The sequence below is a fragment of the Bos indicus genome, chromosome 12 (genome assembly GCF_029378745.1).
Source record: "Bos indicus isolate NIAB-ARS_2022 breed Sahiwal x Tharparkar chromosome 12, NIAB-ARS_B.indTharparkar_mat_pri_1.0, whole genome shotgun sequence".
NCBI lineage: Eukaryota > Metazoa > Chordata > Mammalia > Artiodactyla > Bovidae > Bos > Bos indicus.
In genome coordinates this window covers 75,379,938-75,397,545 of record NC_091771.1, presented here as the reverse complement: position 1 = coordinate 75,397,545, position 17,608 = coordinate 75,379,938, and the positions used below count along the sequence as shown (strand labels likewise).

The window sequence follows — 17,608 nt, the reverse complement described above, 5'->3', positions numbered from 1 at the left end:
TTTTCTAGAAAGAACTGAACTGATTAAAAAATGTTCACATACTAAAAAAATTTGACAATGATTTTTCATCACCAAAAAACTTGGTCCAGATTTTAGGAATTAAAAATCAATAAAAAGCTAGATTTTAATACATGAGAAATATTTTTTTAATTTTTAATAATTAATTAAATTTTTAATTTAAAATTTTTAAATTTCTCCACTTCTTTCTTCCTGCCTGAAACTTAGGATTCCTATTTTACTACTTTTCACTCAGTTATGACTACAAAATAGTGAACTACCTACAAACATCAGCTTCCCATCGCAGCCCTCAGTCTGTCAGGGCCAGACCCTGAGTTCCCTCCCTGTTCAGGCTTCAGTATCCAGCACTGCTCTAGGATGACCAGAAGGGGGCAGCACTCGACAGCTCAGAGGCACTGGGTCCCCTCCCCCACTGGTTATCCAGGCTCAGGGGACACTGACTCAACAAAACACCATCAGCTGAGCCCCGACTCCGTGCAGATAAAGTTCCAAACCCCTGTCCCATGAGATCTGGAGGCCCCCACAGAACCTTTATTTTGCTTTTTTTCTTATTTTGGCTGCACTGGGTCTTTGTTGCAGTGTGTGGGCTTAGTTGCTCCAGAGCGTTATGAGATCTTAGTTCCTCAACCAGGGGTGGAACCCGAGTCTACTGCATTGGAAGGTGGATTCTTAACCACTGGACCACTAGCGAAGTCCTTGGGGCCATTTATATTAAAGCTGAGACCTTCCCCACCTGTCCACCTGGCTGTATAGTGAGAAGGTTACAGAGCTCACGTCTATCTCCTGCCTCCCAACCCAGCAGGGGCTTCATTCAGACTCAGCTTCTCTCCAAAACTCCCAATGTCTGTTCTTCTCCCCCTTTCAAGGGCTCTCTCACCCATGACCTATGACAGCCCTTAATTACTAATGACGCCAGCAAGGGGCACAGTCCTTTCATAGGCAAGGGCAGGACAACAGAACAGGGTGTTCTGTACTAAGGGCAAGAAGTCTGAGAACATGATATTCAGCTCTTGAAAGAACAAAATAGTTCATTTGAAAATGCTGCATAGTTTGGTACAAAAGAAACTCATTGGACACCTGTACACAATGTGGGGGGGTGTGTAGGGGACAAAAGGACAGACATAGCATTGGGCGCCCCAGTTCCACTTGAACACCTGCATAGAGGACGCAATGTCCAGGCTCTCCCACCTGCTGCTCTGGGCACAGGCTGCCTGGCCATACTCTGTGTAATGACCACGGCTCAGGGCACCACCGTGGCCCTGAATGTAACTACACACCCAGCTTTACTGACCACCACCATGAGAGCCCCAATGCCGTGGCTCCTCAGGGTCACCTCTCCAGCACCAGAAATCTAGGTAAACGACAACAGCTGTGTCTCCTATTTAGATGCTAAGGCTGCTAATACTACCCACTTTTGAATTGAATGAAAGGCAAAAGCTACTGTTCAGATAATTCAGCGTTAGTGACTGCCAGGTGGTGAACACAGCTGACACACCATAGCAACCACCATGAAAACCACAGTGCTGCTTTCCCCACTTCAGCTCCCACTACAGCTACTCTCAGCTACAACTAACACCACTCTATCTATGACCTCACATCCTGTGACAAAGCCTGCCTTTGATGCAACCGGTTTCTTTAGAGGAAATGTCCTTATCCTGCATGCATGACTTTCTTTCTAATCAGCTCAGTTCAGTTCAGTCGCTCAGTCATGTCCAGGTCTTTGCGACCCCATGAACAGCAGCACGCCAACCCTCCCTGTCCATCACCAACTTCCGGAGTTTACCCAAACCCATGTCCATCGAGTTGGTGATGCCATCCAGCCATCTCATCCTCTGTCATCCTCTTCTCCTCCTGCCCTCAATCTTTCCCAGCATCAGGGTCATTTCAAATGAGTCAGCTCTTCGCATCAGGTAGCCAAAGTATTGGAGTTTCAGCTTCAACATCAGTCCTTCCAATGAACACTCAGGAATGATCTCCTTTAGGATACACTGGTTGGATCTCCTTGCAGGCCAAGGGACTCTCAAGAGTCTTCAACACCACAGTTCAAAAGCATCAATTCTTCTGCGGTCAGATTTCTTTATACTCCAACCCTAACATCCATACATGACTACTGGAAAAACCATAGCCTTGACTAGACGAACCTTTGTTGGCAAAGTAATGTCTCTGCTTTTTAATATACTGTCTAGGTTGGTCATAACGTTCCTTGCAAGGAGTAAGCATCTTTTAATTTCATGGCTACAATCACCATCTGCAGTGATTTTGGAGCCCAAATAAATAGTCTGACACTTTTTCCACTGTTTCCCCATCCATTTCCCATAAAGTGATGGGACCAGATCTTAGTTTTCTGAATGTTGAGCTTTAAGCCAACTTTTTCACTCTCCTCTTTCATTTTCATCAAGAGGCTCTTTAGTTCTTCACTTTCTGCCATAAGGGTGATGTCATCTGCATATCTGAGGATATCGATATTTCTCCCGGCAATCTTGATTCCAGCTTGTGCTTCCTCCAGCCCAGCGTTTCTCATAATGTACTCTGAATATAAGTTAAATAAGCAGGATGACAATATACAGCCTTGACGTACTCCTTTTCCTATTTGGAACCAGTCTGTTGTTCCATGTCCAGTTCTAACTGTTGTTTCCTGACCTGCATACAGGTTTCTCAAGAGACAAGTCAGGTGGTCTGGTATTCCCATCTCTTTCAGAATTTTCCACAGTTTGTTGTGATCCACACAGTCAAACACCTTAACATAGTCAATAAAGCAGAAATCGATGTTTTTCTGAAACTCTCTTGCTTTTTCTTTGATCCAGAGGATGTTGGCAATTTAATCTCTGGTTCCTCTACCTTTTCTAAAACCAGCTTGAACAATGGAAGTTCACAGTTCATGTATTGCTGAAGCCTGGCTTGGAGAATTTTGAGCATTACTTTACTAGCGTGTGAGATGACTGCAATTGTGCAGTAGTTTGAGTGTTCTTTGGCATTGCCTTTCTTTGAGATTGTGAATGAAAACTGACCTTCTCCAGTCCTGTGGCCACAGCTGAGTTTTCCAAATTTGCTGGCATATTGAGTGCTGCACTTTCACAGCATCACCTTTTAGGATTTGAAATAGCTCAACTGGAATTCCATCACTTCCACTAGCTTTGTTCATGTGATGCTTCCTAAGTTCCACTTAACTTCACATTCCAGGATGTCATCTGAGTTAAATTCACCTATTCCAGTCCATCTTAGTTTGCTGATTCCTAGAATGTCAGTGTTCACTCTTGATACCTCCTGTTGACCACTTCCAATTTGCCTTGATTCATGGACCTAACTGGAGAAGGCAATGGCATCCCACTCCAGTTCTCTTGCCTGGAAAATCCCATGGACGGAGGAGCCTGGTAGGCTGCAGTCCATGGGGTCGCTAGGAGTCGGACACGACTGAGCAACTTCACTTTCACTTTTCACTTTCATGCATTGGAGAAGGAAATGGCAACCCATTCCAGTGTTCTTGCCTGGAGAATCCCAGGGACAGGGGAGCCTGGTGGGCTGCCATCTCTGGGGTCACACAGAGTCAGACATGACTGAAGCAACTTAGCAGCAGCAGCAGCATGGACCTAACATTCCAGGTTCCTATGTAACGTTACTCTTTACAATATCTGACCTTGCTTCTATCACCAGTCACATCCACAACTGTGTGTTTTTTGTTTGTTTGCTTTTGTTCCATCCCTTCATTCTATCTGGAGTTATTTCTCCACTGATCTCCAGTAGCATATTGGGCACTTATCGACCTGGGGAGTTCATCTTTCAGTGTCCTATTTTTGCCTATTCATACTCTTCATGGGGTTCTCAAAGGAAGAATACCAAGTGCTTTGTCATTACATCTGATAGACAGAGTGCGTGATGAACTATGGACAGAGGTTAGTGACACTGTACAGGAGACAGGGATCAAGACCATCCCCACGGAAAAGAAATGCAAAAAAAAAAAGCAAAATGGCTGTCTGAAAAGGCCATAAAAATAGCTGTGAAAAGGAGAGAAGTCAAAAGCAAAGGAGAAAAGGACAGATATACCCATTTGAATGCAGTGTTACAAAGAACAGCAAGGAGAGGTAAGAAAGACTTCCTCAGCAATCAATGCAAAGAAATAGAGGAAAACAGTACAATGGGAAACACTAGAGATCTCTTGAAGAAAATTAGAGATACCAAGGGAACATTCCATGCAAAGATGGGCTCAATAAAGGACAGAAATGGCATGGACCTAACAGAAGCAGAAGATATTAAGAAGAGGTGGCAAGAATACACAGAAGAACTGTACAAAAAAGATCTTCACAACACAGATAATCATTATGGTGTGATCACTCACACTCACCTAGACCTAGACATCCTGGAATGTGAAGTTAAGTTGGCCTTAGGAAGCATCACTACAAAGAAAGCTAGCAGAAGTGGTGGAATTCGAGTTGAGCTATTTAAAATCCTAAAAGGTGATGCTGTGAAAGTGGTGCACTCAATATGCCAGCAAATTTGGAAAACTCAGCTATGGCCACAGGACTGGAAAAGGTCAGTTTTCATTCCAATTCCTAAGAAAGGCAATGCCAAAGAATGCTCAAAGTACCACACAATTGCATTCATCTCACACGCTAGTAAAGTAATGCTCAAAAATCTCCAAGCCAGGCTTCAGCAATACATGAACCATAAACTTCCAAATGTTCAAGCTGGTTTTAGAAAAGGCAGAGGAACCAGAGACCAAATTTCCAACATCCTCTGGATCAAAGAAAAAACAAGAGGGTTCCAGAAAAACATCTATTTCTGCTTTATTGACTATGCCAAAGCCTTTTCTGTGTGGTTCACTATAAACTGTGAAGAATTCTGAAAGAGATGGGAATACCAGACCACCTGACCTGTCTTTTGAGAAACCTGTATGCAGGTCAGGAAGCAAGTTAGAACTGGACATGGAACAACAGACTGGTTCCAAATAGGAAAAGGAGTACGTCAAGGCTGTATATTGTCACCCTGCTTATTTAGCTTATATGCAGTACATCACGAGAAACGCTGGGCTGGAAGAAGCACAAGCTGGAATCAAGATTGCCGGGAGAAATATCAATATCCTCAGATATGCAGATGACACCACCCTTATGGCAGAAAGTAAAGAGGAACTAAAGAGCCTCTTGATGAAAGTGAAAAAGGAGAGTGAAAAAGTTGGCTTAAAACTCAACATTCAGAAAACTAAGATCATGGCATCTGGGCCCATCACTTCATGGAAAATGAATGGGGAAACAGTGGAAACAGCATCAGACTTTATTTTTGGGGGGTCCAAAATCATTGCAGATGGTGATTGCAGCCATGAAATTAAAAGACGCTTACCTCTTGGAAGGAAAGTTATGACCAACCTAGATAGCATATTCAAAAGCAGAGACATTACTTTGCCAACAAAGGTTCGTCTAGTCAAGGCTATGGTTTTTCCATTGTTCATGTATGGATGTAAGAGTTGGACTGTGAAGAAATCTGAGCAACAAAGAATAGATGCTTTTGAACTGTGGTGTTGGAGAGGACTCTTGAGAGTGACTTGGACTGCAAGGAGACCCAACCAGTCCATCCTAAATGAGATCAGTCCATGGGTGTTCATTGGAAGGACTGATGTTGAAGCTGAAACCAGTACTTTGGCCACCTCATGCGAAGAGTTGACTCATTGGAAAAGACTCTGATGCTGGGAGGGATTAGGGGCAGGAGGAGAAGGGGATGACAGAGGATGAGATGGCTGTATGGCATCACTGACTCGATGGACGTGAGTCTGAGTGAACTCCAGGAGTTGGTGATGGACAGGGAGGCCTGGCACCTGCGATTCATGGGGTAGCAGAGAATCGGACATGACTGAGCGACTGAACTGAACTGAACTGAACCTCTATGAGGCAAGAAGGAAGCTGTTTTAGAATCATTTACTAAATCTTTAATGAGAGAGTCATTTTAAGTTTTGACACAGGAAATGGGAGCAGTATAATTTCAGAGAAAAATTTTAGTTGATCAAATTACTGTAGATTTTAAATGATGATTGCCCTGAGTAAACAGATCACACTTTTTCTTTCTTCTGTATCCTTTCTCAGTTTTTATTTCTGTGGTCTGATAAGCATGCATGCTCTCATTTCTTTAGTTTCCTTATGAATCACTAGTTTTTACAAGTTTAGAGAGATCCTTCTTCCCTGCCTTTGACACACAGGATTAGTTCAGAGGCTTCAATCAGTTTAAAATGAGCTTTTTCTCACTAAGTCTCCAGGTCCTTAAGGCTTTTTGTTTTAGTTTCTTTATCCTATAGTGGCTGAATTTAGCGCTTGGTTTTCAATATTTTACCGTAAGAAATGACAAGTTGCTTTTGACCATTTCTTAAGCCAGAATTCCTTACATTTAGATAATTAAACATTCATAAGATGAAGATTTACTATTTCGTCATTGCTTGCTAGTACAGCTATAGTTTGTTTTATTTGAAAGTTTATGCATATCCCTAATGTTTTCAAGTGCCTTAATTGTTTAATATCTCTGGCTTCAAAGATTTCTGGGAAAAGGTAGGCTTACCTCACATTTTTGTGTCTCAGTAGTAACAGTCTAGGTACCTCACAAAAAATTTTATTATGGTACCATGGCTGTTAGTTTTTAGTGAGTGCAATCCCAGGGACGGGGGTGCCTGGTGAGCTGCCATCTATGGGGTCGCACAGAGTTGGACATGACTGAAGTGACTTAGCAGTAGCATAAAAGATAAGATTCAGTTGAAAATATTTAGAAATTTCATTCCCCCAAAGTGGTACAAATTAGCTGCAATAGCATAATTATCATTTACCTAGATAGGAATACCTTTGTGTTGCTTTGCTAAGTCACTTCAGGCATGTCCGACTCTGTGACCCTATGGGCTGTAGCCTGCCAGGCTCTTCTGTCCATGGGATTCTCCAGGCAAGAATCCTGGATGGGCTGCCATTTCCTTCTCCAAGGAAACCTTGCCACACATTAATGTTAACATGGTAGCTATTTTTGTGAAAATGTAGCTGATGAAGGCTCTCATCTCTGGAATTCTGAATACTGCTCTAACAGAATCATAATATGCAATTAGTTAGATTTTACAAGAAGAGCCTTACCGCAGAACTCACAACCTTTTCTCCTCTTCCTTTAGCAGTTTAGTATCTTGAGTTATTATTATTTTTTATTAAAATCATTGATTGAGTTATTAACAATTTGGATTTTTTTTACTCTAGAAGGTATATAGAAACCTTTTCAGATTTTTCATCTGATTTATTCACATAGGCTGTAGTACAACTAAAATCCCTTATTCTACCTTACAGCCATTTGTTGCACAGGCAGATACTGTTCTATATACTTTTATTTCAGTTCATTAAAAACTGCAGAAACAATCTGTATCATATACCCAACTGATTTAAAATAAATCTACGTGTTTACTGGGAACTAAAGAAATCTGCTAACAAGTTTCATACAAAGAATGTGGTAGCATTCACATAGAGTGGACTTTATAATGGAATTTTAGTGGTGCTTTCTATAAATGTTTCAAGAGCATTATGCCAAGAAACACCAAACAGGAGGCAAACCTACTATATTAAGGCAGGAGAAACCATCAGGGAAGGTCAAGTACCCTGTATGAGTTTCCATGTACAGAAGGTACAAGGATGTGGTTTCATGTATCTGGGAACAAACCATTGGCTGTCGATGGGGACAGCAGGTGCTAAGTCAGAAGCAGGTGAACACGATGTAGGTGGCACCACAGAGTCACAGGCATGAAAGACAGGACGAGTCTACAGAGTTGACACGTGCTCTGTGGTCCTGACTCTGACAGCTGCTGGACTCCTGGGCTCTGCTCTGGAGGGTGGACCCTCTTGGTGGAGGCACCTCCTCCCAGAGATCCTCCAGCCCTGGGAGTAGGAACAGCTTCATGCCTTTGATAACCCCTGGGTTGTCTCACACACAACCATTTTGCCCTTTCTGTTTTTTTCTCCCTTTTATCATCTCCGTAACTAACTCTTTGAATGGAATTCCCTCTCCCACTGTGGTGTTCTGTTTTACTGACTAATTCATACTGATAGAGGAGGGTGTGCACAGAGGACCAGGGAACCAGGGGGCAGGGGGAGCATTTCAGTTGGTAAAGGGGCCACAATGGGTGTGTGATGCTGACAACTTCTTGAGACCAGACCCTGTTTTTCTGGGTTTTTTTTCTGTTTGCCTGAACATAACAAATAAACCAAGTGTTGGGAATCACCAGTTCTCCCTGTCAGCTTGTCATACAGTGCAGTCCTTTAACTGGGAATCACTGGTGCTCATTATGCCCACCTGCTGTCTCCTCCTGCCCCGGCTGCCACCAAAGTATCCAGAAGCTCAGGATGCAGGAGCCCCCACCCCACCCCACAGCAAACATCCAGATCATGGCCTCACTCTATGTATAATACAGTGGCCTGATAATCAAGGCAAAAATGTACATTGATTCCCCAAAATCTTTAACAACCAGTTGTGTGTTTGTTAGTTAACCCATTCCACACTGCCCCATTTTGTCTGTCCAATTCCATAAATTCTAACATTACAAATATATGGACTTTAAGTTCAAAATGTGCTAATACTTTGAAAGTTCTCTTGAAAATGACAGCGAGAGCAACATGTCAAACATTTTAGGTTGATTTTATACTTAATCTCTATTAGATACAAACCTTAGTGCCAATTTTGAAAAAAAATTCAACATACTTTTAGTTAATGAGCAAGTCACATTTTACACCATGGTACAATCTAAAAATTCTCCAATAAATCTATATCACACTTGTCTGTTAGCAGTCAGGATCTTGGAAAGAAAGATATGTTACCTCATCCCAAAAAGCAGTGAAATCTTGCATGTCCACAATCATTTCACCATCTGATGGCAGCTGAGTGTTGAGCTGTGGTATTTCATCAAGTGATAAAAAATTCTACAGAAAAGAGAAAAAAAGCAGATTGTTAAACTGCAGGAAGAAAGCACAAACAAAAACAGTCACTTTCCTGGAATTTGCAAACTTTGAACAGTCTAAATACTGTTTTGCTAACTGTACTTAAAGTATTAGTTCACATCAGAACTTATTAAATAATATATGGAAAAATATATACTATTATTACATCTCATGGTATATATCAATATAATCATATAATATAGTGTATTTGTTTCTGTTCAGTCACTAAGTTTTGTCTGACTCTTTGCAATCCCATGGACTATATAGCACTCCAGGCTCCCCGTCCGTCACTATCTCCAAGAGTTTGCTCAAATTCATGTTGATTGAGTCAGGGACACTATCTAACCATCTCATCCTCTGTTGTCCCCTTCTCCTCCTGCCTTCAATCTTTCTCAGTATCAGGGTCTTTTCCAATGAGTCTGCTCTTGGCATCAGGTGACCAAAGAAAGTATTGGCCCTTCAGCACCAGTCCTTCCAGTGAATACTCATGGTTGATTTCCTTTAGGAATAGCTGGTTTGAACTCTTTGCAGCCCAAGGGACTCTCAAGAGTCTTCTCCATCACTACAATTTCAAAGCATCATTTCTTCCATGCTCAGCCTTCTTTATGGTCCAACTCTCACATCCATACACAATGAGTGGAAAAACCATAGCTTTGACTATATAGACCTTTGTCGATAAAGCAATGTCTCTACTTTTTAATATGCTGTCTAGGTTTGTCATAGCCTTTCTCCCAAGGAGTAAGCATTTTTTAATTTCATGGTTGTAGTCACTGTCTACAGTGATTTTGCAGCCTGAGAAAATTAAGTCTGCCACTGTTTCCATGGTTTCCCTATTTATTGCCATGAAGCAATGGGACGAGAGGCCATGATCTTAGTATTTTGAATGTTGAGTCTTAAGCCAGCTTTTTCATTCTCCTTTGCCCAGCATTTCACATGATGTACTTTGCATATAAGTTAAATAAGCAGGGTGACAATATACAGCCTTGACATACTCCTTTCTCAATTTGGAACTAGTCCATTGTTCCATGTCCAGTTCTAACAGTTGCTTCTTGACCTGCATACAGGTTTCTCAGGAGGCAGGTAAAGTGGTTTGATATTCCCATCTCTTTGATAGTTTTCCACAGTTTGTTGTGACCCACACAGTCAAAAGCTTTAGTGTAGTCAGTGAAGCAAAAGTAGATGTTTTTTTTTTCTGGAATTCTCTTGCTTTTTCTACGATCCAGCGGGTGCTGGCATTTTGATCTCTGGTTCCTCTGCCTTTCCTAAATCCAGCTTGTATATCTGGAAGTTCTTAGTTCACATAGTGGTGGGAATTACAAATTTAAAAAGAAGAAGGCAGCTAGAGAGAATGGATTAAGCAGTAAATAAAAAGGGGCCAGGGATGAAAAGACAGATACAAAAGGCAGGCTCAGACACCAACAAGCAAAACATCTGTGGAGGAAAGAACTCATTTTGAACACAGAGAATTAAGTGAATCTGAGGCCACTCTTCCTCCTCAGGGAACAAGGACTTCTCAGCAAGTTCCTTCCCTCCCGGCCCAGGGACTGTGCACAGTCACTGCCTGGCCACTGGAGTCAGCACAGGAGATGCACTCTGTTTGCTTCTCCTGCTTTTAGACACTTTAGTCACTCTGCAGACATCACTACACTAGAGCCCTATGCTACTGCTACTTATATATACTACTGCCCCTACATGAGAACCAGTCTTATGATATCTGTAATGCACTCTACCTAATAAGAAAAGGGAGTACCTATTAATATTCTGGAAAGATTGCCAGCTTTGGCACTGAGAGAGTTAAATATCACTTAACTGGATATAGTGATACCAAACAAAAGGAGGCATTTTACAAAAAATCCACCTACAACTGAAAAAAAAGTATTTGTCACCAAACCTTTATCCTTCGGAGGCTGATGATGGCGTCTGACACCTTCTTGACGGCCATGGGGAAGAAGAGGGTGCTCGAGAACCGCAAAGCCTCGAATAGCGTCACCACCACAAACACTTGGCTGGCTGTGATCCGGTTGTCAAGGAGCTCATTGGTGATGAAGGTGACAAAAATCATGATTTTGCTCACAGTGAAAAATGATGCCAAATTCATGCCCCTAAGGTAGGAACTTTTCAGAATCTTGGAAATTTCCTTACTGTAAAAAGAAAGTAGGACAAAGGTTTTATAAGAAGCATCAGCATACAAGACATGAATTCAGTGCCCTGTATAAGTGGCCCCTTTCTAGGGAATGGACACAGATTGAGATAAACCATCCGTCACATCATGGAGACATTAGCATAGTGCACACTCAGGGGTCTGCCCAACACCAGGATCACACACTGCATCACCACTTCACTCTTTCAAGTAAAAGGAGGCTTAATGTCACACTTGCAAACATTTCAGGTCAATCATACTGGGTTTGATCATTCATTCAACAAACATTCATAATCACAAGTCGGTGCCAGGCTCCTCACAGAAAGACATGTCCTTTCCCCTCCAGGCGCTCATGAACTTGTGGGCAAAGAGAATTAGCAACCACAAAATTGGGAGACAACAGACAGAGACAGTCATCACAGCCCCCAAGGGAGCCCAGAGCTTGGATATGTAACTCGGAGCAGTGGAGTCAGGGCAAGTCACACACACATGGACCCTGAAGATGAGCTGGAGTCAGGCTTGGAGGCCAGAGTAGAAGGAAGATGGGCTCCGCAAAGGTGAAAAGTGAGAGGTGACAAGGTGGGGTCAGAGAAATGCTCACCAGATATTTAAATGAAAGATGGAGAAACAGTTTAAAAACATGAAGCAGAACAAAAGGGACAGTATTTTCATAGCTCCATTTGAAATGAATAGTGATTCATGAGCTTTCATGGTGGTAAAGAATCCACCTCCAATGCAGGAGACACGGGTTCAATCCCTGGGTCTGTAAGATCCTCTGGAGGAAGAAATGGCAACCCACTCCAGTATTCCTGCCTGGGAAGTCCCATGGCCAGAGAAGCCTGGCGAGCTACAGTCCATGGAGTCACAAGGAGTCAGATCCAACTGAGCAACTAAGCACAGCAACAATGAAAAATAGTGGTTCACACAGTTTGGCTCAATACAAGTATACCAAGTCTCCATAATCTTCCTGGTTATTAGCCATCACCATAAATTACAATTTTAGTTTGAATGTCATTGTCTCAAATACTATGTTAGAAGCATTGCTTATTGGGATTTGAGGTATTAAGAACTTCTTAGAATTTCATTTCTATATAAGTAAGAAGCATATTTATATTTTTCCTTTGAAAAGATGGCAAATGAAAGAACAGGTTAAATGATATCTCCACTATTCTTAACCCTCCTGCAACATGTAGGCGATGCAGTGAATAGTTAGCATTTAAGTTCACCTTAATGTGAAGATGAACTTAAGCACTTCTTTGGCAAGACATCTAAAATATCCAATAGAATAGGAAATAAAGCATGAAAATATGGAGTGACATCTATATATATAAACTTACCTTCTCAGTCTGGTAATAAGGTCTATAAATGACTTTTCCCAAGCATTCATTTTTATTGTTCTGATGCCAGTTATGACTTCACTCATGGTCCTTATCCTCTCGTCTGTGAGAGCAGCAGTCTTACTCCTGAGGGGACAGATGTGAGATGATCCTCAGTGACCACATCCCAACTTTACTCAGCAGCAGCAGCAGCAGCAGCAGGAGTGGGCATGGGGGCGGGGCTAGGAATAAAATTATTCGCTATAGCCCTTTTGCACTTAGAACACAGGCAGGTCCTACTCAAAATACAAATGGAGAAAAAGGCTTCAACTAGGAAATCAACCATTCAGTCCATTTTAAGAAGTAACTTAAGAATGTGCAGGATCGGCTAAGAAAGACCCGAAATGTGTCAGATACAAACCATCTGCTCAAAGAGATCACGGTCAGGTAGGGAGACAGAAAGACACCCAGGAAGACAGAGTCTGTGCTGTAATAAAATAGGAGAGAAGTTCTGGGGAGCAGAAAAGATGGGACTGTTAATTCCACCAAGAAAGGAGAACAAAAAGAGCTTCAGAGACCTGGTAGCACTTGAACAGGGCCTTGAAGGATAGGAAGTATCTATCTCTCCAGCAAAGACAGGAAAGGAAATTCCAAATAAAGACACCAAGCACAGAACTACACACACACAACACACACAAGAACTCAGTGACCTTCAAATAGCACAACATCTCCATCACCTGACAACCACCCACCTCCAACCCTCTGGGACCTGCTTCAGGTCTAACTCAGCAGCAGAAGGCTCTTCACCACCAGCCACTTTTCTGTCACATGTGCTGCTGTGACTGTGGGGCTTCATAAAGACACAATGGAGATCAGCCTGGCCCTTGGGGTGCTTATAACTTAATGGAAACATGAATAAATACCTGAAAGGCTCCAACACAAGCATAACAAAAATATATGCAGTGAGAAATGGGGCTACAAGATTATTACTATTTAACAATATTTAAATAACTTGGACATGGGTAAATTCTGCTGAAGGACACTCTATTTTTTCAGACACAGTGCCAAGAGGACCCAGTGAATGCCTTCCCTGTTCCTGTTTCAGGATCAACCTTCAGTTTAAGGCTGGAGCTTCCACTGGCTAAGCCTGTAGGGTCTACAACTCACACAAAGAAGTGACTAGGGAAGGCATTTGTCTTGTTTTTGAACAAAAGCATCAAGCAGACTGTGGATGTTACCAATTACGTAATATCAATTTTTAAAAGAAGTGTTTCTCTTACCGGAGTGATGAAAACAACTTCCCAAAGCAGCTTTGCAAAAGCAGAGTAATAATGAGAACCGCCATCCCGGCAAGACATGATATTCCTATTTCCATCCAGAGCAGGGCGGTCACTGCGACAGCCTGCAGTGGCCCCACCCACAGATAGTGCAAGAACATCGTTACCTTAAAAGAGAAAAACAAAGCCTTCTTCAGTTCGGTTCAGTTGCTCAGTCCTGTCTGACTATTTGTGACCCCATGAACCACACCACACCAGGCCTCCCTGTAAATTACTAACTCTCGGGGTTTACCCAAACTCATGTCCATTAAGTCGGTGAGCCATCCAACCATCTCATCCTCTGTCATCCCCTTCTCCTCCTGCCTTCAATCTTTCCCAGCATCAGGGTCTTTTCAAATGAGTAAGCTCTTCACATCAGGTTGCCAAAGTATTGGAGTTTCAGCTTCAACATCAGTCCTTCCAATGAACACCCAGGACTGATCTCCTTTAGGATGGACTGGTTGGACCTCCTTGCAGTCCAAGGGACTCTCAGGAGTCTTCTCTAACACCACAGTTCAAAAGCATCAATTCTTTGGCACTCAGCTTTCTTTATAGTCCAACTCTCACATCCATACATGACCACTGGAAAAACCATAGCCTTGACTAGACAGACCTTTGTTGACAAAGTAATGTCCCTGCTTTTTAATCTGCTGTCTAGGTTGGTCATAACTTTCCTTCCAAGGAGTGTCTTTTAATTTTATAGCTCCAATCACCATCTGCAGTGATTTTGGATCCCAGAAAAATAAAATCAGCCACTGTATTTGCCATGAAGTGATGGGACTGGATACCATGATCTTAGTTTTCTGAATGTTGAGCTTTAAGCCAACTTTTTCACTCTCCTCTTTCACTTTCATCAAGAGGCTCTTTATTTCTTCTTCACTTTATGCCATAAGGGTGGGGTCATCTGCATATCTGAGGTTATTAATATTTCTCCCGGCAATCTTGATTCCAGCTTGTGCTTCTTCCAGACCAGCGTTCCTCACGATGTAATATAAGTTAAATAAGCAGAGTGACAATATACAGCCTTGATGTACTCCTTTTCCTATTTGGAACCAGTCTGTTGTTCCATGTCCAGTTCTAACTGATGCTTCCTGACCTGCATACAGGTTTCTCAATAGGCATGTCATGTGGTCTGGTATTCGCATCTCTTTCAGAATTTTCCACAGTTTATTGTGATCTACACAGTCAAAGGCTTAGGCATAGATCAATAGAGTAGAAATAGATGTTTTTCTGGAACTCTCTTGCTTTTTCGATGATCCAGCAGATGTTGGCAATTTGATCTCTGGTCCTATGCCTTTTCTAAAACCAGCTTGAACATCTGGAATTTCACAGTTCATGTATTGCTGAAGCCTGGCTTGAAGAATTTTGAGCATTACTTTACTAGCGTGTGAGATGAGTGCAATTGTGCAGTAGTTTGAACATTCTTTAGTATAGCCTCTCTTTGGGATGATATAAAAGCCATTAAGGACAGAGTATAGAGACAATATGCTCTGAAGGAAAAAACAGAAACCTAAATAGAAATGACCTCACTGGGTTTTAAACCTGCTAAAGCAGAAATCCAAGTGTCCACCTCAGATGACACTGTTTCAGGGCAGCACAGGGCTGACTTCAGGGATGTCCCAGGAGAATCAGACCAGCAGCAATGAAGGAAGATGTGGATTTTGACCACAACACAGATGAGCTCAGGGCTTCTCCAAATGCTCTCATCCCAGAGTTTAGCTCCCATCTCCCCTGGGCTCCCCAGCATCCCAGGAAAGCCTGTATTATGGTACCTACTGCTCTCTCCAGTAATTACTTGTGTATTCACCTCCATGATAGATTGTGGCTTCTACAGGGCAGAAACTAAGCTTTATTCATCCCTGAAAGTGAGTAGAGGCCTTACTTCATGTTTTATGAATGCATACTGGAAAGAGAAGTGTCTACTACAACACAGATCTGACCAACAGCTATGATGTTCTGGGTCATGTGATCTATGCTTAAGGTCAATGGAAAAAGAGTGTGTGGGGATAGCAGAGAGGAGGTTGTGTCTGGGGACCACCCACTTGAAGGCTCCCTATGCAGCAGGCACTGAACAGGGTACAGGGGAAAAAACAATCCCTGACTACCAGGCCTTCATCACCTAGAGGAGGAGGAAGACAGTTCAGCAACACCTACACCACGTGCCAAGAAGGGCCCCTCCAGGAGGACCCTTTAGGACACTAACCAAGCTGGGCAAGAACACTGCTGCCATTTGTTATTAGAAAAACAAAACTCTCACTTATGAAACAATACATATAATTACATTGAATTTGCACACAGAGAAGTCAAAGTTGGATAAATAGAACCTTTGTCTTACATCCTCAACAGAACCCTGGCTGACACCAAACCCTGGCACCTGGCATCCCAATAAGCTGAACCCAGTGAGAAAAACAGGAAACGGAAGAGGATCCCTCAGGGGCAGCTCACCTGGTCAAACCTGTTCACATCATTGGACAGCAGGTTGACTATCTGGCCTGTGGTGGTCTTCCCCATGGCTGGGCTACTCAGGCGAAGGGCCTGAAATGAGAGAGGGAGACAGAGATCCGGATTCCTAAGGTGATACCAAGTCATCTTAGAACATAACACAATGGAGCATGTGTTCCAGAGGTCTTGAGTGGTGTCAGCAGGAGCAGGATGACCCCTGACAGCAGGGCTCTGGGGACCCTTCTTCAGCTTCTAACTCCTCAGTGTGGTGGCAGCCCCAACCACAAGGACAGCAAAGGGAGGAGCAGGAGGTAAAAGCAAAATCCACCCCCTGTTTCAGTGAACTTGCACCTGTCTAAAGGTTAAAGGGTGTAGGTTTAGACTTAGGAGTCAACTAAGTAATTTTTAGCCAAATTGGATGAGACTGGAGAGGTTGCCTTAGGAAAGAAATTCAGAGACTAGGATTCAATCATTCATTCTGTGGGTAACAATATTTAAACACTTTGGGCTTAGTTTCCTCATTCTCAAATGAGCAAGTATGATGTTCAAAACACCGTTCCTGTGAGGAAACTGTGGTCTTGATGCCAGTCTGCTGATTTTACAAAATACACAACCTGTGTTGCTCAATCCCTTTATGTAGTAAGAAAAATGCCCTAGAGATCTGAGGAAGCTGAAAAGATACCAGGAGCTGCTTCAACAGACCACCAACTAGAGCCACTGATCCAAACAAAATGTCATACTTCATAAGAAACTTTTTCTTTACTCCTCAAGTAAAGAAGAAAACAATGATCAAGTGAGAAGGTAAAATGATATAACCACAATGGAAGAGAATACGGAAGTTCCTCAAAAATTAAACATGACATTAGCATACAATACAGCAATTACACTACTAAGGATACACTCAAGAAAACTAAAAACACAACCTTGAACAGACAATTTGTACACTCATATTCACAGCAGCAATGTTCACAATAGCTAAAAGGTGGAAACAACTGACAGATGAGCAAACACACAGCATGTTGCATAGGCCTACAGTGGAAGATTATTGAGCCTTAAAAAGGAATTAAATTCTAACACCTGCCACAATATGGATGAACCTTGAAGACATCGTGCTACAGAACTTAAGCCTCACATAAAATGACAAACGCTGTATGATTCCACTTACATGAAGTACTGAAGTACTCAAATTCACAGAGATAAGAAGTAGAATGGTGCTGGGTGCGGGGAGAGGGGTTGGGGAGTTAGTGTTTAATGGATGCAGAGGTTCAGTTTGGGAAAAAGAAAAAGTTCCAGAGATGAATAATGGTAATGGCTACACAACAATGTGAGTGTACCTAATGTCACTAAATGCTGTACTTAAAAGGAGTGAAAATGGTCAACTTTACACTGGGTGTATTTTACCACCACCACCACCACAATGATCAAAAGCCAAAGGTAATTTTACCA

The 17,608-nt window shown here is 42.3% G+C and overlaps 1 protein-coding gene across 2 annotated transcripts in view; it reads right to left on the bottom strand.

Annotated features, from left to right (window-relative positions):
* Positions 1 to 17,608, bottom strand: part of LOC109567083 (ATP-binding cassette sub-family C member 4-like) — a 206,945-nt gene that overhangs the window by 163,158 nt on the left and 26,179 nt on the right. For both annotated transcript variants that reach the window (XM_070800398.1, XM_070800397.1), the window contains exons 5-9: positions 16,166 to 16,255; positions 13,685 to 13,848; positions 12,426 to 12,551; positions 10,840 to 11,089; positions 8,829 to 8,930 (exon numbers count right to left, since the gene is read on the bottom strand). In XM_070800398.1, coding sequence (XP_070656499.1) covers positions 8,829 to 8,930; positions 10,840 to 11,089; positions 12,426 to 12,551; positions 13,685 to 13,848; positions 16,166 to 16,255 — 732 coding nt within the window. The remainder of the gene's footprint in view (positions 1 to 8,828; positions 8,931 to 10,839; positions 11,090 to 12,425; positions 12,552 to 13,684; positions 13,849 to 16,165; positions 16,256 to 17,608) is intronic.